Source organism: Trachypithecus francoisi, unplaced genomic scaffold (assembly GCF_009764315.1).
Source record: "Trachypithecus francoisi isolate TF-2019V2 unplaced genomic scaffold, Tfra_2.0 Lachesis_group5, whole genome shotgun sequence".
In the NCBI taxonomy this organism is placed as follows: Eukaryota; Metazoa; Chordata; class Mammalia; order Primates; family Cercopithecidae; genus Trachypithecus; species Trachypithecus francoisi.
In genome coordinates this window covers 91,770,189-91,794,643 of record NW_022681470.1, presented here as the reverse complement: position 1 = coordinate 91,794,643, position 24,455 = coordinate 91,770,189, and the positions used below count along the sequence as shown (strand labels likewise).

The 24,455-nt window shown below is 40.2% G+C and overlaps 1 protein-coding gene across 6 annotated transcripts; it reads right to left on the bottom strand.

The window, feature by feature from the left end:
* Nucleotides 1-452: 452 nt before the first annotated feature.
* FCRL3 (Fc receptor like 3) lies at nucleotides 453-24,019 on the bottom strand. 6 transcript variants are annotated; one of them, XM_033197324.1, is made up of 15 exons: nucleotides 23,525-24,018; nucleotides 22,817-22,837; nucleotides 21,520-21,765; nucleotides 20,788-21,051; nucleotides 20,265-20,549; nucleotides 19,161-19,448; nucleotides 18,462-18,740; nucleotides 13,135-13,413; nucleotides 12,676-12,798; nucleotides 5,859-5,886; nucleotides 4,874-4,992; nucleotides 4,595-4,663; nucleotides 2,905-2,936; nucleotides 2,699-2,818; nucleotides 453-735 (listed from the first exon to the last, which is right to left on the bottom strand). In XM_033197324.1, the coding sequence occupies exons 1-15, from the start codon at nucleotides 23,604-23,606 to the stop codon at nucleotides 679-681; spliced, it is 2,292 nt and encodes a 763-aa protein (XP_033053215.1). In that variant the 5' UTR covers nucleotides 23,607-24,018; the 3' UTR covers nucleotides 453-678. The 6 variants fall into 6 exon arrangements, 5 of the variants coding, with proteins under 5 accessions (XP_033053215.1, XP_033053213.1, XP_033053211.1 ...); XM_033197322.1 differs by lacking the exon at nucleotides 453-735 and having other exon boundaries at nucleotides 2,286-2,818; nucleotides 23,525-23,610; nucleotides 23,738-24,017; XM_033197320.1 differs by lacking the exon at nucleotides 453-735 and having other exon boundaries at nucleotides 2,286-2,818; nucleotides 23,525-23,696; nucleotides 23,773-24,017.
* Between the last annotated feature and the right edge of the window lie 436 nt (nucleotides 24,020-24,455).

The following is a 24,455-nucleotide window of genomic DNA, read 5'->3' as shown; positions in this document are numbered from 1 at the left end:
TTTGTTTTGGCCAATTTCTCCCATTTAAAATTGAAGCATTTATCCAATGCCTGTACTCCCATTGTATCTTGGACGTAACTGACTGCTTTTAATTTCACAGGGTCTTATTTGGAAGGGACTTGCCTTGTCTCAGATGAGACTTTGGACTTGGCTTTTTGTGTTAAGGCTGGAATGAGTTAAGACTTTAAGGGACTATGGGGAAGGCATGATTGTATTTTGAAATGTGAAAACATGGGATTTGGATGAGGTCAGGGGCAGAATGATATGGTTTCACCCTGTGTCCCCACCCAAATCTGATCTTGATAAAATTAAAATAACCTTTTTAATATACTTTAGTGACAAAACCTAAGCTTCTCATGTGGCTTCGTCTTTGGTAATCCATGAGTGAGAATAGGCTCTGATGTAAAGATGTACTAAAAGGGTAAGTGTGAGAAAGACAGTGGAAACTGGTACTTTTTCCAATTGTCTTTTATTTTCAAAGGCTCCATTAAAATTATTGTTTTTTAGATTTCTGGGCTATGGGTTTTTAGTTGTGAATTCAAAGGGAAAAGTCAAGTAGAGCAAAGCATGAGAATAATTCATTTTACAGGGCAATCAGAATTTGCACTTTTGTTATATCTGAAATGTACAGTTAGGACTCACTCCTCTTTCCACTCACATACTCTGATTTGAACAGGGTTAAGTGTTACAAAGATATGGAAAATCTTGAACTTTGTCCTTTCCTGGGTTCAGAATCTAGAAAATGGATAAACAATGATAAAAGATGACAGATCCCTTAGAGAAAGTTCACTATAAGGCACAAAGGGACCTGGCAAGGTAATTCCAAATCAGCAGCAAGGTTTGAAAGGAGGAGAGCCTCCATGTACAGCCTGGTGGTTGGTACACAAACCTGTTTATATATTTTTACCATAGAGAAAAAAACAGCAGAGTGTATCACATAGAAGACAGAGACATTTGCCTCCTCCCTCTTCAAGGGAACTTAAAATTTTAATGTCAATATGAACATGAACTGGCAGAGATCAGCATCTCAGTATAGGCAGGACATCATGCCCTGCTCTCAAAGGCCAGGATAAGGGTAACAGAGGCCAGTGGGAGCAGTGTGGATTGATCATCACATTTTTTGAGGCCAGCAGCTGTGGCTTAGATGGCTTTGCTGGTAGTAATGGAGGACAAAAGTGCCTTCTGGTGAAACTCAGCTTCCATAGTGATGGAATCCAAGGGTAGCAGAGTTTATGGTGACCCTGTAGTGTATCTCCAGAAATGGTGATTGGTTGAATGCTTGTAAGACATTCCTTAGGGACTCCAAGGAATACTGATTAGAGAAAGATGTGGTGCTTTGAAAAGACTTGGCGTTCCTACATGAACCAAGTGAAGGCTTAGAATTAACAACATTCAGAGATTAATGTTAATATAATCTCAGTTGTCCCTAGGACTTGAGGTATTCAGAGATATTTGGAAACATCAGGATTTCAGAATGAAGGTAAAGTCACTAAAAATTGTTGGTACATTTTCATTTTTGTCATATTAAAAATTCAAGACACTGTGGAAAGAGTTTTTGATAGTGATAGCTAGGAAAACATTAAACCAGATATTTTACACAAGTAAATACAAAACAGCAATAACAACAAATGAACTATAGCAACATACAACAATATGGATGAATCTTAGAAATAGAACATGAAGAGAAAATACCAAAAAATTACCTACAACAATATGGTCTTTAGCTTATAGTTAAGACTAATATAAAAACATATTAAGGAAAACATATATTACATTAATATGATAGAATTAGGAAAGCACGGGAATAATGAACATGAGATTTAGAATGGTTTTTTATCAGACGGAGTGAGGTAGAGGAAGAGAATGGGAGAAGCCACATAGATATAGTAGGTTATTGTCTCGGGGTTAATGGGTGCTTATAAGAATAAAACTGACTGACTAGAAATCTATCATGTATGGAAAATGATGAGACTATGTCATGAAGCAAAAATTACAATTAATGTGATTTTTTACACATAAGGTCTTTGCAGTAGGGATAGAGGTCACATATTAAACTAGCAGAGCCTTTAATGAAATGCTGAGGTTATTTTTCATCATAACTAAGGGTAATTTGGTTGGGAATGTCACCTTGTAAGTACAAAAATACACTTCAGATAGAGTCACCTTAAAATCTTGTTCTATAACTTCTTATGGCTGTTCCCAATATGGTAGCAAGGATATAGCATATATACCAAAACATCAGCAATGCCACTACCAGCCACACACACAAAAAAGGAAACAAAATATTTGGAGCAAATTGTTTATACAGAGAGAACATTAACAGCTTTCAATCACACTTGGATCAAATGGTCATGATTGTGCCCTTGTAACCCTGGCTAGACCATTTCTCTCTCCTCCTCTATTCGACAGCCCTAGGAGCTGAGGGCCTTCCTGCCTTGCCATGTGTCTCCACTGTGAAAATAACACAGTGCTTGCTCAGAGGCTGCCCATTCTTTTCCTAGGGAACACACAGACCCAGGCACAGAGGAGATTTGCAGATCTTTTGTGCAGCCTCACACCCCCTGCAGCCCAGCCTCAAAGGAGGCAGTCTGGAGAGATGGATGACGTGTGGTTGGAGAGAACAGAAAAAAAAAATGGTGCAGGCTATTTCCTGTGGGCCACTCTGGGTAAGGGGCTAGTGGTCTGAGGCCAGTAATACACGTGGTATATTCTCATAGTTTTCTTCATCATCTTCATGGGCCCTGCCTCTGCTGCGAGCCTCCCCTGCAGAGTCATCTGGGTGTTTCTTCTTCAGTTCTGAATAGAGGACTGTGAGTTCCTGGTGGAAAAAAAACACAAAAGGTAAGTACCTAAATACAGGAGAGGAAGGTCAGAGAGGGAAGAAAGCTAAGAAATGTGACTCACCTTATGCTCTTGATGCATCGTTGGACAATTAGCTGTTGGGTAGGAGTAGCAAAGAAAAGTATTAAACTGTGGGCAGTATAATCCAGCTTACAACCTATGCACACTGCATTCCAAGCCAATCTTCTTGATTTGCTTGATCTCTTGACTGTTTCCTCTGTTGGATTCTTCCAAACCCACATAGAAAAGTACTCCCCCAAGCACAAACACTAACAAAGACTTTCCTCTGCCCACCAAATACCCAGAACTACTTTCATGACAGTTTCCTTCTTGCTCCTCTGCTCATTCTAACCCCAGAGGGGCAACCATCCCCAATCCACTGCAGACTTCTAGGGCTGTATTGATCCTCTGGGAGAAGGAGGCAGATATGAGTCACTTCACTTTGCACAGGGAAATTGGAAGAGGCCAGAGAGGAGATTGGCATTCTAAGGCCACATGGCAATTTCCCAGGAAGCCAAAGAGTTGCATTGGAACATTGAGAAAATTTAGTGTGTGTATGTTTTCTACCTTTCCAAGGGGTTCTTTGTATCTCTTTTATTTGTTTGTGCAGCCAATAAGCATTCATTAAGCAATGGCCTTCTATTAGGTATTAGGTAAGGTATAAGGAGATAGAAATGACAGAAACTCCTGAACAACATAGTGAAATCCTGTCTCTACTAAAAATACAAAATTTTGCTGGGCATGGTGATGCACGCCTGTAATCCCAGTTACTTAGGAGGCTAAGGCAGGAGAATCCCTTGAACCCAGGAGGCAGAGGTTGAAATGAGCCAAGATCGCACTGCTGCACTCCAGCCTGGGTGACAGAGTGAGATCCTATCTCAAAAAAATAAAATAAATAAATAAATAAATAATAACAGAAACTCAGTTCGTGTGATCAAGAATCCTATAATTTTGAAGGAGAGAAATGGATATAGAAATAAATGCAACAAGCATTATGGGCACCAAGATAGAAATACATATTGAACTATGTTGTTGCCATAAAGAATAAATGGCTCCTCCCAGGTTAGAATATGGAAAGGGTAGTTGGCATCAGTGTGAGTTTCACTGTGTTACCTGAGCTATGTCTTGAAATATGAGTAGGGATCATCAAGTAGACTAGAGGCAAGGACATTTCAGGACCAGTAAGAAACATGAGCACCAAGCGTAAAGATGCCAAGAGTTCAGTATGGCTAGAGGAAGAACATTAGGCAAAGCTTGCAGGAGGAGCCAGTGTGCAGAAGGCAAAGATCATGCTTTGGAATGGGTGTCAGTGAGGGCAGTTAATCTAGGCACTGATGTGAACAATAGAGCACCTAAAAGGGATCATGCTGGAAGTAGATTGTGGGAAGGCTGGAGGAGAACAGTAGTAGAAATAAAGAGACCAGTAAAAAGAATGACAATTGTCTACACATTTGATTATTCACTCATTAATTCAAACAGTATTTTAGGGGGCCTGCAGTTTCCAAGCGTTGGGCTAAATGCTGTGAATACATTAGTGAAAAAGTCACAGTGTCTGTCCTCAAAGAATTTATGGGATCACGGTGGCAGTGTGTAAAGGTAAGAAGAAATGGATAGCTTCTATAACTGACAATATGGGAGACAAGTAATGCCTTGCATGTTGGACTTGTATTTGAAATAACTCTGATCAAAGACCCCTTACTGGTTTCAATAAAACACTGCCACCTCACCTCTATTTGCCTGAAAGGCATCTCACCTGAATTTCCTTTTGTGTGTTGGATGTTCCAGATGTGGGAATAAATCAGGTTGCTATCTCCAGGATTTACTGTGAGAGAAGGTATCATAGTTGGTTGCAGTCAAGAGCTCATATTCTAGACTCTACTTCCCAATCATCAAATTCATAACCACCTTCTATTCCCAGTCTAATGTTAGAAATGTCATTTTTAAATTTGTGACAGGGCCACGGGCTGTTATTCAATCTCTCTTCCCTCCCTGGCTCCTCCCTGGAGCCTTCTGCCCCCTAGGGAGTCCTCACCATTGCTGTACATTGGCTCCAGCTCTATTGGGGCTAGTGGTTTAGAGTGAGTGGGCTCTTGAAGGTCTATCCTGGAAGGCCTGGACGAGGAAGGCTCCTGGCACTCACTAGGACTGTGACTGTGACAGAGGGGGAGAGAAAATGGATAAAAAAGTATCTGTGGGTTACACAGAATTTCAGGGAAATCGGTATCCAGGAAGTCTTCCAGTACAGCATGATTCAAGTAAAAATATTGTGTCTGCTTCTGTTTGGCTCTTTTGATAAAGTATCAGAAGACGTATGGCACAAGATGAAGCCCAGGGAAGCATTACAAAACAGGACAGCCAAGGCAAGGCCAGAGGGCAAGGCAGCCTCAGCGCTTCTTTGAAAGGCAAAAACTCATATTTGACTAATTTTAAATGTTATTTTTGAAGATGTAAATGATTAAACACTGATATGCAAAGACCTCTGCATTCTTATAGAACTTAAACCTTGTCTTTTGTAAAAGGTCCCTTTCAATTTTCCACCTCATATTACAATAATCTACCTTTCCTGCAAGATGCCATGTGAGCTCTTCAAGTAAAGTGGATTTTTTCCAATTTCATTTCCTTCTGCAGTTAATATTGCGAATTGAACATTGCCAGCATTCCATAATAATTTCCCAAATGAATGGAGGAATGAGGAAGAAGGAAATGAATGCCGTGTAGCCCTACGAAAGGTAATGCCATTAAGACATTAGTGGTAAAGTCTCTGCTGGAACACATTTAAGGAAGTAGATAAATTAACATAGATAGCCAATCACATGTATTCTGTGTTTAAGTAGACACAGTGAATATTGTTCACAAATATAAGTGAAAGTGACGTTCACTTATATCTACTTTTTTATTTTGTAAGAATGTAAAAATGCTACTAGGAAATCCATTCATATTTTTAAAAAACATAAACAAGTCTTGTGCATATAAATAAATCATGAAAATGTTGGCAGCACAAGAAGCAGAGACCTCACCTAGATGTTCCAGTGGCAGAAAGTCCTCCTGCAAAACAAACAAAGAAAGGTTGGGTGGTAAGTGAGCTGTGTAGATAACGAACTCTCTGTTAGAATGTTTTTTCCTAGAAATCAGATTCATTCTAGGTCTAAGCTATGGCAAATCTCAAGGATTATCCAGTTCTACCCTCCTTCCTCCCCCTATGTTATGTTATAGGTGAGGAACGTGGGGTCTTGAAAGGCATTTGCCTAGAATCACACTTATTCTGAATCATTTTTCAATCAGTAATAGGTGAATAGCAACTCTAAGTAGTTGTGACTGAATAGGTCACAACCTGGGTCAGGTGCTCCCCATAAACCCACTTCTTCATCCTGACTGCAGCCCTACAAGGTGGAAATAAGGAGACTGAGGCCTAGAGGGGCCAAGGGATGCTTAAAATTGATACAGAATTCCTTCACTAATATGAATCAATGGGACTACCATGATAAACTCTACCTTCTCTTTCTCTAACTGTGACCCCTCACCCCTGCAAGTCTATTCCAGCAACACTAAACTGCAAATCGTTTGGGTATGCAATGGCTTTTCCACACCTCTTCTCTCCTTCTCTTTCACTTGGTTAACTCCAATTTATCTTTTTTCCAGAGCATGCCAACAGGCTGGATTAAATAAACTGTCTCCATGCACATAAGACCATGTAATATTAAAATTACTATATGGTTTTGTAATTATTGATTTCTGTTTCCCTCTCATTCTCTCTTTCATGAAAGGATGTACTACTTGAGGCTGTAAACCTCATCTTAAATTTTTGTTTTATTCCTGATGCCATGGCCAGCAGTTAAAAATATTCAACAAAGATTTGTTAAACAGCTGAACAAAGTATGTATATTGAGGACTTAAAAATAACAAATTGACAATTTTAGAAGTTAGAAGTCTATCCTTGAAGCCAAATCTATCAGACTTAAAAATATGGCAGGTTTCCATCATCACTGAAATATTGAATCTTTCAGGCTTGCCCCAATACAAGCCTTATCCCCGGTTCCCATCCTTGTCCTTTGCCTTTTTAAAATCTGTGGCTCTATATTGGTCTCATTGGCTTAGAGAACACAAGCCATTGCTCAAAATAAACATAGCAGCCTTGACTCTCGTGAAAAATAACTGAGTAACTTCCTGTTCCTCAGGGAATGGGCCTCCTGAGTTAAGCTAGAGGGGTATGATCAGGATCTGGTCCTGAATCTCCTCAGAGCAATCACAGTTCACATCAGTTAATAACCAGTATCTTTCCTGTCAGTGGTTAGCTCAGACCCAGAATGCATCTGGGAGTCAGTCTATCTCCTTATTTGTAAAAGAGAAAACTGAGACCTAGACAGGTGGCTATTTATTATAAAAGCTAATATTCCTTAAAGACATATGGGCCAGCACTGCACTAAGCAGTTTACCTAGGTTGTGTCATAGTACCTAAAAGGTAGATACTGTTATTATTATAACCACTTCATAGATGAAGAAACTGAAGTTTAGTGAGTTTAATTTGTTTGCCTAATATCAAGTTGGCAAGTTTTATTACTGGAATTTCAACATAGCCAGATTTACTGTAGAGTCAATAAACCTATCATTCTTTTTAGGAGTGATTCACTCAGGCAAGGAGCAGAGTCCTTCAATTTTAGAAAAATTTAGAAGGTTTGAGCTTCTTCCTGAGAAGTCTTGCCAATGATGAGAAGGGATACTTTGCTATGAGGAGGTACAGTCAGCAAGATTTTGAGAAAACAAGAGCACAGACCCTCTGCTTGGTGAACTATCCTAATTCCTTAATGAGTTTGTTATTTAAAATAACACTCCCCCTAAGTCTGGGGGACAGACCACCTGGGCTCCTATTCACATGGATCATGTGAAATCATTGTCAGTTTTCTCTCCTGGTGCTGTGCTGACTGACAACCTCAACACTGAGATTCAATTGTCTTCTTTTAGTATGTTACAGATTAGAAAATGGCATCCCAGATAAACAATGAGAGGAAAAAAAGAAAAGTAATTTTGGAAGTAGGAGGTATGACTAGCCTTCTATAAGTAATATAATATCACTTGAAAATAGCAATAAGTTGAAGATATATACTATAAACCCTAAAGCAATCACCAGAGTAACAAAACAAATAATTATCACTTCCAACAAGAAAACTTAACTATTCTAAATATATATGCACCCAACATCACAGCACCCAGATTCGTAAAACAAGTTCTTCTTGATCTACAAAAATCCTGGACAGTCACACAATAATAGTGGGAGATTTCAATATCCCACTGACAGAGTTAGACAGATCATCAAGGCAGAAAACTGACAAAGAAACCCTGGGCTTAAACTTGACACTTGACCAAATAGACCTAACACACTTCTGCAGAATATTCTATCCAGCAATTACCGAATATACATTCTTCTCACCTGCATGTGGAACATATCCTAGGTTCAGCCACAGGCTCGGCCATAAAGCAGATATCAATACATTTTTAAAAAATCATACCAAGTACACTCCTAGACTACAGTGCAATAAAAACAGAAATAAATATCAAGAAGATCTCTCAAAACTACACAAATACATGGAAATTAGACAATTTACTCCTGAATAATTCCTGGATGAAGATCAAAATTAATGCAGAAATTTAAAAAAATTTAATTAATGAAAAAGGGAAACAACTATGCATGTCCACTATCACCACACTCATTCAAGACAGTGCTGAAAGTCCTAGCCAGAGCAATCAGGCCAGAGAAAGAAATAAAAGGCACCCAAGTAGGTAAATAAGTCAAATCATCTTTTTTCACTGACTGCATGACTCTCTACCTTGAAAATCCTCAAGACTCTGCCAAGAGTTAGGTTTCAGGACACAAAATTAAGGTATGAAAACCAGTAGCATTTCTATACACCAACAAAGTCAGGCTGAGAGTTAAATCAATGGACAATTCCATTTTGAATAGCCACAAAGAAAATGAAATACCTAGGAATACAGCTAACAAAGGAGGTGAAAAGTCTCTGTGAGAACTATAAAAAAAATGCTGAAATAAAGACAACACAAATATATGGAAAAACATTGCATGTTCATAGATTGGAAGAATTAATATTGTTAAAATGGCCACACTGCCCAAAGAAATTTACAGATTCAATGTTATTCCTATCAAATTACCAATATCATTCTTCACAGAATTAGAAAAATCTATTTTAAAATTCATATGGAACCAAAAAATAGCCCAAATAGCCAAAGCATTCCTCAGCAAAAACAACAAAGCTGGAGGCATCACACCCCACAACTCCAAACTATACTAGAAGCCTACAGTAATCAAAATAGTATAGTACTGATACAAAAACAGACACATAGACCAACGGAATGGAATAGAAAACTCAGAAATAAAGATTCACACCTACAACCATCTGATCTTTGCCAAGGCTAACAAAAAGAAGCAAAGGGGAAATGATTCTCTATTCAACAAATGGTACTGGGATAACTGGCTAGCCATATGCGGAAGATGGAAACTAGACCCCTACTTTTCACCATATACAAATCTTAATTCAGGATGGATCAAAGATTTAAATGTAGGACTCCAAACTATAAAATTCCTAGGGGAAAACCTAGGAAATACGCTTCTTGACATCAGCTTTGGCAAAGAATTTTTGGCTAAGTTCCCAAAGCAATTGCAACTAACACAAAAATTGACAAGTGTGACTTAAGTAAACTAAAGAGCTTCTGCACAGTAAAAGAAATTATCAACAGAGTAAACAGATAACCTATAGAATGGGGAAAATATTAGGAAACTATGTATCTGACAGAAGTCTAATGTTGACACCTGTAAGGAACTTAAACAAATTAACAAGCAAAAACCAAATAACCCCATTAAAATATAAGTGAAGGACATGAACAGATACTTCTCAAAAGAAGTCAAACTAGTGGCCAACAAACATGAAAAAATGCTCAACATCACTAATCTCCAGAGAAATGGAAATCAAAACCACCATCAGGTACCATTTCACAACAGTCAGAATGGCTAGTATTTAAAAGGTAGAAAACAATAGGTGCTGGTGAGACTGAGGAGAAAAGGGAATGCTTATATACTGTTGGGAATTTAAGTTAGTTTAGCCACTGTGGAAAGGAGTTTGGAGATTTCTCAAAGAACTTATAATAGAGCTACCATTCAACCTAGTAATTCCATTATTGGTATGCACCCACAATAAAATAAATCATTCCGTCAAAAAGACACATGCGGCTGGGTGCGGTAGCTCACGCCTGTAATCCCAGCACTTTGGGAGGCCGAGGCGGGCAGATCACGAGGTCAGGAGATCGAGACCATCCTGGCTAATTTTAGTCTCTACTAAAAATGCAAAAAATTAACCAGGCCTGGTGGTGGGCGCCTGTAGTCCCAGCTAGGCAAGAGGCTGAGGCAGGAGAATTGCAGGAACCCGGGAGGGGGAGCTTGCAGTGAGCTGGGATCGCGCCACTGCACTCCAGCCTGGACTACAGAGCAAGACTTCAACTCAAAAAAGAAAAAAAAAAAAAAGACACATGCACTCATATGTTCATTGCCATACTACTCACAATAGCAAAGATATGGTATCAACCTAGGTGCCCACCAGTGGTAGACTGGATGATGAAAATGTGGTACATATACACTATGGAATACTACACAGCCATAAAAAATGAAATCATGTCTTTTGCAGTGACATGGATTTAACTGGAGGTCATAATCATAAACCAATACAAGAACAGAAAATCAAATACCACATGTTCTCACTTATAAGTGGGACTAAACATTGAGTAAACATGGACATAAACATGGGAACAACAGACACTGTGGACTACTAGATGGGGGAGATGGGAAGGAATGCGTGAGTTGAAAAACTACCTATTGGGTACTATGCTTACTATCTGGATGGCAGGATCTGTACCCCAAATCTCAATATCATGCAATATAACCATGTAACAAATCCACACATTTACCCCTTACATCTAAAATAAAAGTTGAAAATTTTTAAAAAGTTATTGCTATTATGCTAACAAAGGAAGTAAAGTAGAATTAAAAAATCACTAAATTATTCCAAAAATAAGTCAAAGTAAAGCAAAAAAACAGATGTGACAAATAGAAAGCAAACAGCAAAATAGACAGGAAACCTAATCATATCAATAATTCTAAACACCTCATTTTAAAGGCAGACTATAATATTAAACTAAAAAAACCCCGCAAGAATTAGGTGCATGGTATCTATTAAAAATTAACTTTAAATATGGGGGTACAAATAGGCTAAAAGCAAAAGGATAGAAAAAAATCGCATGCTAACAATAATTATATTAATACATTAATATTAGACAAAGATTGTTTCACAGTAAGTGATTCAACCAGGGATACAGAGGGTAATTTCATAAGGATAAAGTGGATAATTCATCAAAAACATGAAAATTCTCAACACTTTTCCACCTAATAATGAGTAACTCCAAATTCTGGAAGCAAAACATGATAGAATTGCAGAAGAAATGGATAAATTCACAATTACAGTTAAAGATTTTAATTTCACTATCTCAATAATTGATAGATCAGATAGACAAAAAAATCAGTAAGGATATAGAGGAATTGAGAAACATTATAAATCAAACTCACTGGCAGACATTCATACTGTAAGAAACGTTAAAAAAAAAAAAAAGTCCTTCAGGCAGAACAAAATTGATACCAAGTGAAAATATGGCTATATAAAAATGAATGAAAAATCCTGGAAGTGGTAACTAAGTGAGTATTCCTTTGATACCAAATCATAAAAAGGCATTTCTAGAAATGAAAGCTAGCAACCAGTATTCCTCATAAACATGGATGTAAATATCCTTCGCAAAATTTTAGGAAATCATATCAACAATCATGATCCAGTTGGGTTGACCCCAGAAATATAAGGCTGCTTCAAAATTCAAAATTCACCTTATCAATAGACTAAAAAAAATCACATTATTATCTCAATAAATGTAGAAAAATCATTTTACAAAAATTTATTTGTGTAAAATGTCTCAGCAAATTAGGAATAGGAGGGACTTCCTCCAGCAGATAAACAGCATTGAAAAAAACCCATGGCTAAAGTAATCTGTAATGGGGAGAGATTGAATACTTTCCCCCTAAGATCTGGAATGTGATAAGGATATTTTCTCTCACCACTTGCACTCAACATTGTGCAGGAGGTTCTAATCAGTGCAATTAAGCAAGAACAAGAAGTAAAAGAAATTAAGATTGGAAAGGAAAGAGTTAAACTACCTTTATTTGCAGACAACATGATCATCTATATAGTACATCTGATGAAATCTACAAAAGAGATACTGAACTAATAAGTGAGTCTAGCAAAATTTCAGGATATAAAATTAATATTAAAATTAGTTGTGTTTCTATATACTAACAACAATCAGAAATTGAATTTTTAATCTCATTTTTGGTATTCTTTATTTATTTTATCCAGTTTCACTATATTTAGCTGGGATTCAAATATACCTTGGAGTTTATGGTCACCTCTACGATCATTTATTTATTTTTTGTTATGAATGAAGGACTTTCTTAGGGAGATAGAACATGAGTTAATTAATTTTCTAATTTTTAATTGGAAGCAAAACTCTGCTACCTAATATAAATCTCAAATTAAACATGAGGTAAACATTTTATTGAGAAGTTTATTCTATTGTTTTTGCTACAGTTGCCTACAGAGTGACAGTGAGTAGTGGAACTGAGGGCCTAGTACTTGGAAGGGAGTAATTGACCTTTTATAGGGTGCACCAGACAACTTCAAATTATTATAGCAACAGCAAAATCACATCACAGGGTAGGACCTAGACACCCACCTGGTTTCCTTTGGGCCCTGGCATAATGCAGCAGAGCAGCAGCAGCAGCAGCAAGGCTGAGGATGCTGAGCACCAGCCCCGTGACTCCCGCAGTGGTAAGGCCTGTTCTGTTCCTGGAAGTTCCTGAGTGGAGGGAGCTGTACTTGAGTTCCAGTGGCACAGGTTTTGGATATAGACAAAATCATGCAAGTAGAGCGGGTACGTTCCAGTTTCTGATTCCTTCTGTAGCGTCATTTGTAATTTTCAAAACTATAGCACATGAAAGGTATTTGCCAGCATCTAAGATTAAAATGTATTTCCTTTCCCTCTTCCATATAAAATCAGTACCAATCTCCAGAAGTCCCAAGCCTTGGGGTGTGTGTTCAAAACCTCCTTGGTGCTGGTAGAATTGTACAATCTGTCAGATAACTATTTTATTTACCATAATGGTGACCTCTAGCCCAGGTACTATTCACTTACCTGTAACACTGAACGTCACCACTTCACTGCGCTGGGCCCCCAGGCCATTGTCAGCCTCACATGAGTAGTTGCCAGAATGTTCTGTAGTCAGAGAGAGGTTTAAGGATGCCCCTCCTCCAGAGTGGGCCGAGCTGTTCCCCAAGGTGTCATCCTCGTGATAAAACCAGTACAGGATCGGGAAGGAGCCTCTCAGGGACTCACAGTGAAGCTCCAACAGGTCCCCCACCACAGCCTGGGCCCCGGGAGCCCTGAGGGTGAGGATGGGGCGAGACACCGGAACTGAGGGAGGAAAAATAGTTCACTGGCAGTTTTGCTTAAGTAGGTATACAAGAGAACTTAATAAAGGAATATGCAGCGTAGTTGAGTTGCAGGAACATGCACCTGGATTCTGGAGAACCTGGGCTTCAGTCCTGTCTCTATCCTTTATTAGCTCTACAAGCTTGATTGTTTAAGAACTTTTTAATTTCTCTAAGTCTTAGTTTATTCCTCTGTAAAACTGAGCTAATGATACATTATATCTCAAGCTATTGTAATAAAAATAATATTGTATGTAAAGTACTATAAAATTGGTTATTATTGATAAAAATATAACTAAAATCAAGGTTTCTAAACATTCCTACACCTGAATCTTAGCTCTAAGACTGAGACTTCCGTACCTATCTAAAGCAGGACCCATTACTCTTTACCTAATCACCTTGCTTTATTTTTCTAGATAGCATTTAGCACTACCTAACATCTGTCTATCTATGTATCTATGTATCTATGTATCTATCTATCTATCTATCTATCTATCATCATCATCTATCATCATTTTATATGATTTCCCAATAGGATGGAGAATTATCTGTTTGTTCGTTGCTGTATTTATGGCTGTTGGAACTTTGCCTGGCATGTAAAATTTATGCTCAATAATTGGTGATTGAATGGAAAACTGAATTGAACCAAACTATCACAAAAATATCCAAATATAGCTCTAGCAACAATGATTTCCATTTTAATGAACAATTAAAGAAATGGCATGGTGAGAATAATAGAAAGCCCTTAATATGGAATGTAAACTGTAAGATTGCTGGTTCTGCAAAGTTGTGAGGAAAACTGGATGAAACAATCTGTGTGTAGTGCTTTAGATATAAGCTATGTGCTTTATTGGCAAGGGTAGCTTGGTAAGGATCTTAAGTTCTGCTTTCCATTGGAGATTGGCTAAAGGGAATGAGTGTGAATGTGGAAACTATTCACTGAATGGCAATGATTAAACTTGAAAACGAGCCATCTGCTGGCTGCAAGAAAGAAGGCACCAGCTGCCTCATCAGGATAGATGTGCCAAGTCCTGATATTGAAAGTATAGAGTTCTTGCTAAATAGAAACTGATGGTTTGAATTTGTCCCGTTCGTATAGCATCTGCAATATGAAGTGACCTGGGCGGGATGCAGAGGGCCTCAGTGGTGAGTCTTTTATATGGTGCTTTGTGATCTCACTGTGCCTTTCACCCATGTCTCTTGGTGTTCGTATTCTGGGAAGAGAGATTTCCAACCTCTTGCATCCCCTCCTCTAGGGCTCATGGGACCTCTGGTTCTGAGTGCATATTCCCCTAAAATCAAAGAATTTGAAGACTGAAAAAGACCATGGTTATTGTCAACTTAAGTGGTCTCCAACATGGGCTGTAAGACACCCAATGGAAGTGTAAGAAGACAATATGACAGTTTTTAAGAGTACTTCTTTTTGAGCTTGAAATTTAAAAAGATATTCAGCTTTACTAATATTCATGGTGGTGCTCCTGCTCAGGTAGATGTCACATTGTATATTGGGATATGACAAGGTTTCTTATGATGGCAGGGCCACCCAGGCACAGAGAGTGGGAGAGCAGTGCCTTGGTTTGTTGGTTAACTCTCAACATATGGAACATAATGCCCTTTTAATTGGCTACTTAAGTGTTTTTACAGATGATTTCAATTTAAATCATAAAATATATTTTTTAATTTAATTTCTTTGTTTCTTTTTTTTTTTTTTTTTTTTTTTTTTGAGACAGGGTCTCACTCTGTTGCCCAGCCTGCAGTGCAGTGGTGCGATCATGACTCACCGAAGCCTTGACCTCCTGGGCTCAAGGGATCCTGCTGCTTCAGCCTTCAGAGTAGCTGGGATTACAGGATTTTGCCACCACGCCTTGCTATTTTTTGTGTGTTTTTAGTAAAGACAGGGTTTCGCCATATTGCCCAGGCTTGTCTAAACTCTTGGGCTCAAGCAATACTTCCTTGGCCTCCCAAAGTGCTGGGATTGCAAGCATGAGCCACTGTGCCTGGCCAAATAATAAAAACTTTACAATGCTTTGTGATGAGATTTGGAAGTAACCTCAAACCTTTTTGTATCACAGAAAGTTCATTTATTTTGTGGCAAAGTTCTAAAAAGAGGAATTAAATGTAAAGATAAGGTACGTGTTTTTCCGTAAAGAAAGATCAGTATTTAATTTTTGTTGTCTTTTTGGTGATCAGTGGCTACTGACAATGTTAATACTTAGCAAACACTTTAAAAACTGACCTTTAACAGTACTCATATTGTTAATGCTTTTCTAAACTCATGCTATAGGGATAATATTTTGGAAAATAGTTGTTTAAAAATATTTACATTTCTATGTGGTCTTATTACCAGAAAAATGTAAGTAAATCAACTTTAAAAATTTATATCTGGGCCGGGCGCGGTGGCTCAAGCCTGTAATCCCAGCACTTTGGGAGGCCGAGACGGGCGGATCACGAGGTCAGGAGATCGAGACCATCCTGGCTAACACGGTGAAACCCCGTCTCTACTAAAAAATATAAAAAATTAGCCGGGCGAGGTGGCGGGCGCCTGTAGTCCCAGCTACTCCGGAGGCTGAGGCAGGAGAATGGCGTGAACCCGGGAGGCGGAGCTTGCAGTGAGCTGAGATCTGGCCACAGCACTCTAGCCTGGGCGACAGAGCGAGACTCCGTCTCAAAAAAAAAAAAAAAAAAAAAAAATTTATATCTGCACCTTTAAAAATCCATGGAAACAGAACATGGCAACCAGCTTATCGCTCTTCCAAAGTTTAAACACATTCGATAGAAATTCAGCATGCAGTGGCTGGGCGTGGTGGCTCATGCCTATAATTCTAGCACTTTGGGAGGTTGAGGCAGGTAGATTCCCTGAGCTCAGAAGTTGGAGACCGGCCTGGGCAACATGATGAAAACCTGTCTCTACTAAAAATACAAAAAAATTGCAGGGTGTGGTGGCCTGTCTCAGCTACTAGAGAGGCTGAGGCAGGAGAATTGCTTGAACCTGAGAGGTGGAGGTTGCAGTGAGCTGAGATAGTGCAACTGCACTCCAGCCAGGGCAACAGAGTAAGACGCCATCTCAAAAAAAAAAAAAAAAAAAAGGAAATTCAACATGCAGCACTTCCCACTTACTTTACAAGAACAACTAATAAACATCAACAAAAATGAGTATAATGGAATTGAAAGAGCAGCACTGATGATCTGCTTCCACTTGGATCTAGATATATTGGTAAGATAAAGCTTTAAGCAGTAACAGACACTAAAACTAATAGGAATAAGGCCAAACTCAGAACCAAACCTCAAATAATTGTACCACCATAAGTAAACTAAGATTTTCAAAGTAAATGAAGCATATTCAATTATAAGAATTTTAGTCAAGTATTCTAAATCAAAGATTTAAAAATATTTTTTCTTTCTTTCTTTCTTTCTTTCTTTCTTTCTTCTTTCTTTCTTTCTTTCTTTCTCTTTCTTTTCTTTCTTTTTTGATATGGTCTCACTCTGTCGCCCAGGTTGAAGTGCAGTGGGGCAATCTTGGCTCACTGCAGTCTCAACCTCTTGGGTTCAAGCCATCCTCCCACCTCAGCCTCCCAAGTATCTGAGAGTACAGGCGCATGCCACCATGCCTAACTGAATTTTGTGGTTTTTTTGTAGAGACAGGGGTTTCTCCATGTTGCCCAGGCTGGTCTCAAACTCCTAAGCTCAAGTAATCTGCCCACCTCAGCCTCCCAAAATGCTAGGATTACAGGCATGAGCCACTGCACCCTGCCCCTTATTTAATTTCTATTTCTCTGTTTATTTTGCAATGTGCCCATTAAGTTAATATAGTAGTACATGTATATAATTAATACACAAATATGTTATTAATATACACATTTGTGGGGTGCGTGTTCAACAATTTTGATGGAGAGTGGTGTGATATCCAGAATTCTTGTACCCCCATGATTTGCTGACTCAATTAGTTTATAAGAGAGGAAAATAAGCACAAGACTAGTAAGAAGACTTATTCAAGGTTAAACAAATGATATTTTCTTGTTCAAAACTGGAGTCTCTGTTTCAGCACACTGTCTGGCATTCCCAGATTTTAATACTTTCTTAAATCATTACCCAAGTTTGGCCTATAGGAAAGATTATTATTAACCAAAATGTCATCAGTGTTCTAATAGTTTGGAATCATTGGAGAATAAGAGTCCATGGCAAAATCCTGAGAATGTACGGGTTTGGGTCACTGAGAATTATTGCCATATCTCTCTTATTTTGCCATCTTTTCCTAGGTCCCAGTGCCCTTTCCTATCCTCCAAATGCTGAGCACTTTGGGATAACCATGACTTGGACTGGAGGTTCTCTTCGAAATGATTGGGCACATTGCTAATAGTTCTTCGGGGCTGGACACGGAAAATATGAGCTGCCCTGGTGCCTCTACTGAAGGAAAAGTTTGTTAGGGGATACTGAGAACATCAGTTTAAACGAGACCCAATCAGAAGGCATTTGAAAAAAGTGAGAAGGTTAGATTGGTCATTAGAATCCGGAGGCCATGAAAGAGGTCTGCTGCTGTGATCCTAGTGGCTGACAGAGAACCCACAGAAGTGGGTATCCATGAACACAGACACTTTAATGATCCAGGGAGCCAAGTGGAAATTTAGATCCAGATAGAGGCAGAAAACTATGGCAAGGGATGATCCAGTCAATTTTTCCTGGGCAAGGGAATTCAGAATTTTCCTTTGTCAGTAATTGCTAACCCAGTACATATTTGGTATTCTGGTAAGCCTTTGTGCCTCCACCAGAAAAAAAAAAAAAAAAAAAAAAATGAATAGGGTATATGGATGGTCGTTGATGACAATTATAGAGGAATTAAAAAAAAAAAAAAAAGAAATGGTCTAAGTTACTAAATGTGTAGTCACAAGGAACAATCCCAGAACTCCCAGGCAGAGTCATAAAGAGTGGGAAGTCTATTGGGATATCAACCAGCAAATAGCCCAGTGGAGCTATTTCTGAGAAGACGTGACCTCTTGCATTGGCTGTTAACTGCTGTGGGTATATCTTGCTTACCTGTGACCCTGAGACTCACTCCATGACTGTGCTGGGCCCCCAGGCCATTGTCTGCATCACAGGAGTAGTTTCCAGAATGTTCTGCAGTTAGAGAGAGGTTGAAGGAGGCTCCTCCTCCAGAGGGGGCTGAGCTGTTCCCCAGGGTGACATCCTCATGATAAAATCGGTACAGGATGGGGGGAGAGCCTCTCAGGGCCTCACAGTGAAGCTCCAGCAGGTCCCCCACTAGAGCCTGGACCCTGGGGGCCCTGAAGGTGAGGATGGGGTGAGATACTGGAACTGAGGGAGACAAAAGGGCTGTCAGAGGATTCTGATGTTTGTGACAGATGCACAACCTCTCTCAAGGAGCCTAGCAATAGATATGTCCCTTATCCCTTGATTGTTTCTGTTTCTCACTGATCACATTTTTCTTATCTAACAATCAGAAGCATTTCCCCAAAACAGTGAGAGTTAATCCGGGGTAGTTTTGTTTTCATCACCATTCGGTCTTCCCCACAAGAAGTAAGGTTCTTCAACTTATTTTGCCATCTTTCCATTTCTTGGATAGCTTTTAAATCTCTCTCTCCGCCCCCCCCCCCACCATCCCTCTTTCCCTCCCTCCTTCCCTCCCAATGCCTCTTTTAGGAGATCCTAGTGGCTGACAGAGAACCTAAACCCTGGACTGCAACTAGAGGCTATGTGAAAGGAATCGAAACTTACTTCTCACAGTGACTTGAATCAATGTGCTGAGGATGGGGCCGTGAACATTGTCAGCTGCACAGTAGTATCTCCCTGCGTCACTCTCCTTCACCATGAGAACATGCAGCTCTGCCAACAGGGAACGCTGGGTCTTTCTACCCAGGCTTCTTACTCTTCCTTCTTTGTGCCAGGAGAATGTGACAGTCCCTGAACCCTGGGCTACTGAGCAAATAAGGACCATATTTTCTCCTTCAATCAGCTGCCCTCCAGTGGGCTGGATCTCTAGATTCACATTAGACACAGGGACTCCTGGGGGAACACAAGATGGCATGTGAAGGTCCTGATGGCAGGGACATCAAGGTCAAGGGGAAGGCTAGACCTGCCATGAATAGGCCAATAGCAGCAGGTGCGGCAGGCAGAAGCCCAAAGTAGGAAATAAGAAATTAATTGTGTATACTATTATAAAGGAAGCAACATCCCTCTCACTCCCACAACAATTCCCATCCTTGGGAAATGTGGGTAACAAGTCCATAATCTCCATAAACCCAGAGTTTTCTGGTCACATTTTGTATGTGTTTATCTCTAAGGAATCTTTGATGCATCAATAAACCACAAAGTAAAAGAGAACACTGGAGATCCTCTATTTTGAAGATCCAAGTAGAACCCAAACTCTTCTCCTATTCTTCAAGACTTGTCCAGATTTACATCCATGCGCCATATCTTTCTCTAACTATTATCGTTCATATTCATCTTCCCCTTTTCTGACTATTTTGTTGTGAGTTTAGGTCACCAAATGGAAGCACCACAGGGGCTTCTCAAAACTACATGTGTTCAGCTGTGCTTCTAGTTGTCTCTTGATTCATGAGAGAACCGATCTTGTACATCTCTGTAACCCCATAGGGTTAGGCACTCAGTAACTGATCAATAATTACTATTACCTGACTCAAGTGGAAGAAAATGTTCTAGGGCTGTTAAACCAACATTGAGCTCAAAGAGAGAAGATGATCAGAATAGCTGGACACTCCTCTCTGTTATGTCTACCATCCTAGGGGTGCTGAAGTTGTCACTGGTCTGCCTTCCTCTCCCCAGCTCTGATTCTGGAAGAGTAGCCCCTTGAACACTCACTCTGTACACGTATCTGAGATGTCAGGCTCCTTTTTTTGATGTTGTCAGTCACTGTCTCTGCCTCACACCAGTAAGACCCGGAGTCTTCAGTCCACATGGCAGGGATCTGGAGTTTGGGGGACCTGCTCCAGCCTGATCCGAGGGTCTGACTATCTCTGAAGAAGGAGAATTGCAGCTGGACTTTTGGCCTCTGTGGAGAGAGCTGGGTCTCACAGATCAGCGTCATGGGACTCCCCTCTATGGGCATGGAAGAGCTGACTCTCAGCACAGGATGTAGAAACAGCTCTAATGAAAAGAAAAAAAAAACATAGTCCCCAGGGTGGTGAGGCTCAGAGTTCCTAGAGAGATGCACTTCTGTTCTCAGCACCAGTCATCAGGAGATAGAGAAGCATGCAGAAAGAACAATCTCCTTCCCATGGCTGAGCCATAGGAACCTCTTTATGAAATTCCCACTGATAAACACCTTCCCTTTATCCTCAGTTTCCCTACCAAACCCAATAATCCACAGGAATCTAGCCATTACCTTGAACTTGGATATTTAGGTATTTTGAAGTTCGTTTAATTGATAGTATGGAAAGTATCCTATAATTAGCAGTACAATGATATTTGCTATTATCCCTGGAGACTGAATTCACTATGATGAAGTCTAAATTATAACTATTAGGAAGCTGTTTTCCATCTTTGTAGTAAACCTTTTCATGAGCATTTTCATCTTCTTTCCCCTGACATCTCAGGGTGACATTATCTCCTTCAAAGACAGGATGTGAAGCCTGCAGGATCACCAAATCTGCAAAGAGCACAGGAGCACACTCATTTACACCCTGCTGCTTCTGCCTTCACTCCCATTTCGGCCCATGAGGCAAGAGCCATAGTTCTATACACACCTGCAAATGGCCCCCACCCACATTGTCATGTGGCTCCAATACCTTATTCTTCCTTTCCCCAGGAGAGCGAACCAATTCCCAGAAAACTTTCTTGAGAAATCCTCACATGTCTTTACACAAAAGAGGAATCCCAGACCTAAACCTGTTTGTGCCTGATGGTCCCTGGGTCACCCATACTTCTTTGGAAGGGCATAGATAGACAATCCAACATCATGCTGCTGCCCTATCTCTTTATTTTCCCCAGTGGGGTCAGCACATCAAATATCCCCATGGCTGCTTACAACTCTGCCTGGATCCCCGCATTAACCCAGCCCTCAGACATTCTGCCTGCCTGGTGGCTTGACTTTAGACACTCCCCTTCCATTCCTCACCATATGAAAATTCCACATGCACAGCATCACTGAGGGAGGATTCTCGGGTCTTGCATTGATAATTTCCAGACTCCGTAATTTGGATTGCGTTATATTGTATTTTCAACAACTTCTCATTGCGATACCAAAACATGTGTCTGCGGGCTGGGAAATGTGATATTCCCCTGCATGTGAGAGTCACTTTTTCTCCTTTGAAGGCTGTGGACCATGGAGGATCAAGGAGAAGTACAGCTTTCGGAGCTACCTCTAAACAGGAAATAGGAAGATAAAGGCAAGGGAAGGTCAATGGGAGGTGGGCACAGCACAGGGGGAGCCCAACCTACAGTCAGGAGTTTTCCTGGACTAATTTCCAGTCTGGACCAGGGTGGAAAATGGAGCAGAAATAACCTGGAGAAATGCCTGGGAAAGAATCTGTTCTTCCTCACCCATTTCCTGGAGGTGAGCAGATGGGTATTACAGGGGAGAGGTCTCGGGTTTCTGGCATTGCCTCAGGAAAGCTCAGGAGATGTGATTTGCCAGTGGGCAAACACTGTGAAGGCCTCAGAATGTGGCTGATTCTGAAATTCTCTTGTTCTATGCATTTCTGTCCAGAGAAAGGTGAACCTGGGATGTATATACCTCAGAAGTAGTTTCTAGACTCCAGAAAATTACTTCCTACTTGTTAACACTTAATGAATAAGATTTTCTCACTTGTATTACTTTTATATCTTTCTTAGTTTGAGAGTCTGTGGGCAAGGCAACTTTACTCTCCATCTAAGTTGGGCACAGTAAACAATGGAGGGACATAAAGAATTTAAATGGAGGAGGATGGACTGCTTGGGAAGTCAAACTTGTGTATGGAATTGCAACTGACTGACAGGCATGGAAGTGAGGTGTGGCAGTGGCGTGAGCTCTTTTTGAAGATTTATAAGGATTCTGCTGTAGCATCTTCCTCCATGAATGGGAGCTATTTCTATGTCCTTTGATAGCAGCACTAGCTTGGACATTCAGAAGGAGATGTATTAGAGAATATGGAGATCAGAGATGAGATTCCTTCATCATCAGCCTCTTGCCTCTGCCCTTTGCTCTGCAAATGTTTCCTTCCTCTACTCTGAGGAATCCTGGTAATGTAGGGGTAAAAAGCCCTGGAGACTGAAAAAGTCGGAGGAGGCTCTGTTCACCCAATATAGTAGCAGATGTGACCCCAGAGCATCAGCACTGCTGATGGGATGCATCCCTGCAAGGGTTGGGGCAGGCTGTGTGGGCTGAGGGGACCCATATGCAGAGACCAGAGGGGCAGAGAGAAGGAGAAACTTACCTGATTGTTCTCTTCTACGAGCTGTGAGGGAGCAGACACTCTCTAAAACATTTTTTAACAACGTAACCACAACCGCTTCTTTTGTTTTTCCTTATCACTTCTTTGCTCCCTTTTTATATCACCCAGAGCCCCTAAGCAACAAACAAATGGCCTATAAATTATTTTACAGACGTGATGGCTTGTGTCCAAGGCCTGACCTCATCTCTGCTATTATTTACTTGGCCATGGCACACTTTATTCTCTCCCTGTCTTCTCTGAGTGCAGGGGCAGACAAAGACTTGCAGAAATGGTTTATGCTCCCTTTGTTCCTTGGGCTTCCTATCATTCCTCTCACTTTTTCAATCTCTGATTACGTTTTGGCTTAAAACTTCCAGAAAAGAGTGATGTTTCTCAGTAGACCTTCCTTCACATGCCTAAGTTTTTAGAAGTAACTGTTTATCTGAAAAATTATTTAGTCTGAGGCTCAAGAGGGAGGGTGGGATATAGAGTTGTGGTTTGGCAGAAGGAAAAATCTAAGTTTCCTATGAGGTGAGAAAAGCAGTGGATGAGAAACCAAGGGCAGGATATCTGACTTGCTCTGATGGTTGCATTTGGAGCCTCTTGGTTGTCCTGGGAACCCAGCTCTGCTCACTTCTCATCCCTAGCTATCTGTCTCTGAACCCCAAGTAGAAGCAGAGATAGAAGCTCTTTGAGTTTTTCCCTGGTCACCTTTAGGAACTGAGGCCCTGGTCCCATTGTAGTCCATCTGTTCACTCAGGATCAGCAGCAGCAGCCACAGAAGCATGGGCATCGGCCTGGCAGAGGGCAGGGAAAGTCTTTCTCACCAAAAGCCGGACTTATCTCCAGGAAGGAGGGCAGGAAGTTGCCCCTCAGATCAGACCTGCAAGAATTAGAGAAGGGAAGAAGAGCTTAGTATCATACCTTGCTTTGGGCTCTGAAAATGTGAACGTGGCTACCTTCCTAAATGCTGTTTGTATCTCAATCCTGGTAGTGATACATTTTTAGAAGTTGGGGCTCATCTTCCAACAAATGCAGTCTCTCAGGAGTAATGTCTCCAAGGCCGTGCCTGGGTTCTCTAGAAATGTGAAGTTGTGGATTTGCTAATATTCAAATAATTCTTTCTTTGTTTTTCACATGGAAAACCCCTTCACTAGCTTGTCTTCACACAGCCTTTGCTTCCGCATGCAGCTCCTAATGTAGGCAAGCTTAATGAGCGTGGTGTGAGTCACACAGTCAAGACGTGTCAAGCATATGCCTTTTTGACTTTCACACAAGTTGTCATGAGGCTTCTGAACAGGAAAATAATACAAATTTACAGATTAGGGACTGCTCGTAATCTCACCCAGATCTGCAAATTGGGAGATAAATCAGCAAGTGTACCACTGTTTTTAAAGCCAAAGCCCTTCTCAGAAAGGCCTTCCCTCACTTTGCAATCAAAGAGGTTCCACCCCATTATTTTGTTTCAAGTCCTTTGTGTTTTTTCAGTTTTAATAACAATTTGCAATTATTTTCTCTATTTCCTTGTTTACTTTTGCGTCTTCTTTCCCACTAACATTTAAGGACCCCTTTTCTTATCCATTATATCCCCTGCACCTCTAACTGTTCTTTCTTGAAAGCATGTCTTCAGTAAACATTGTTT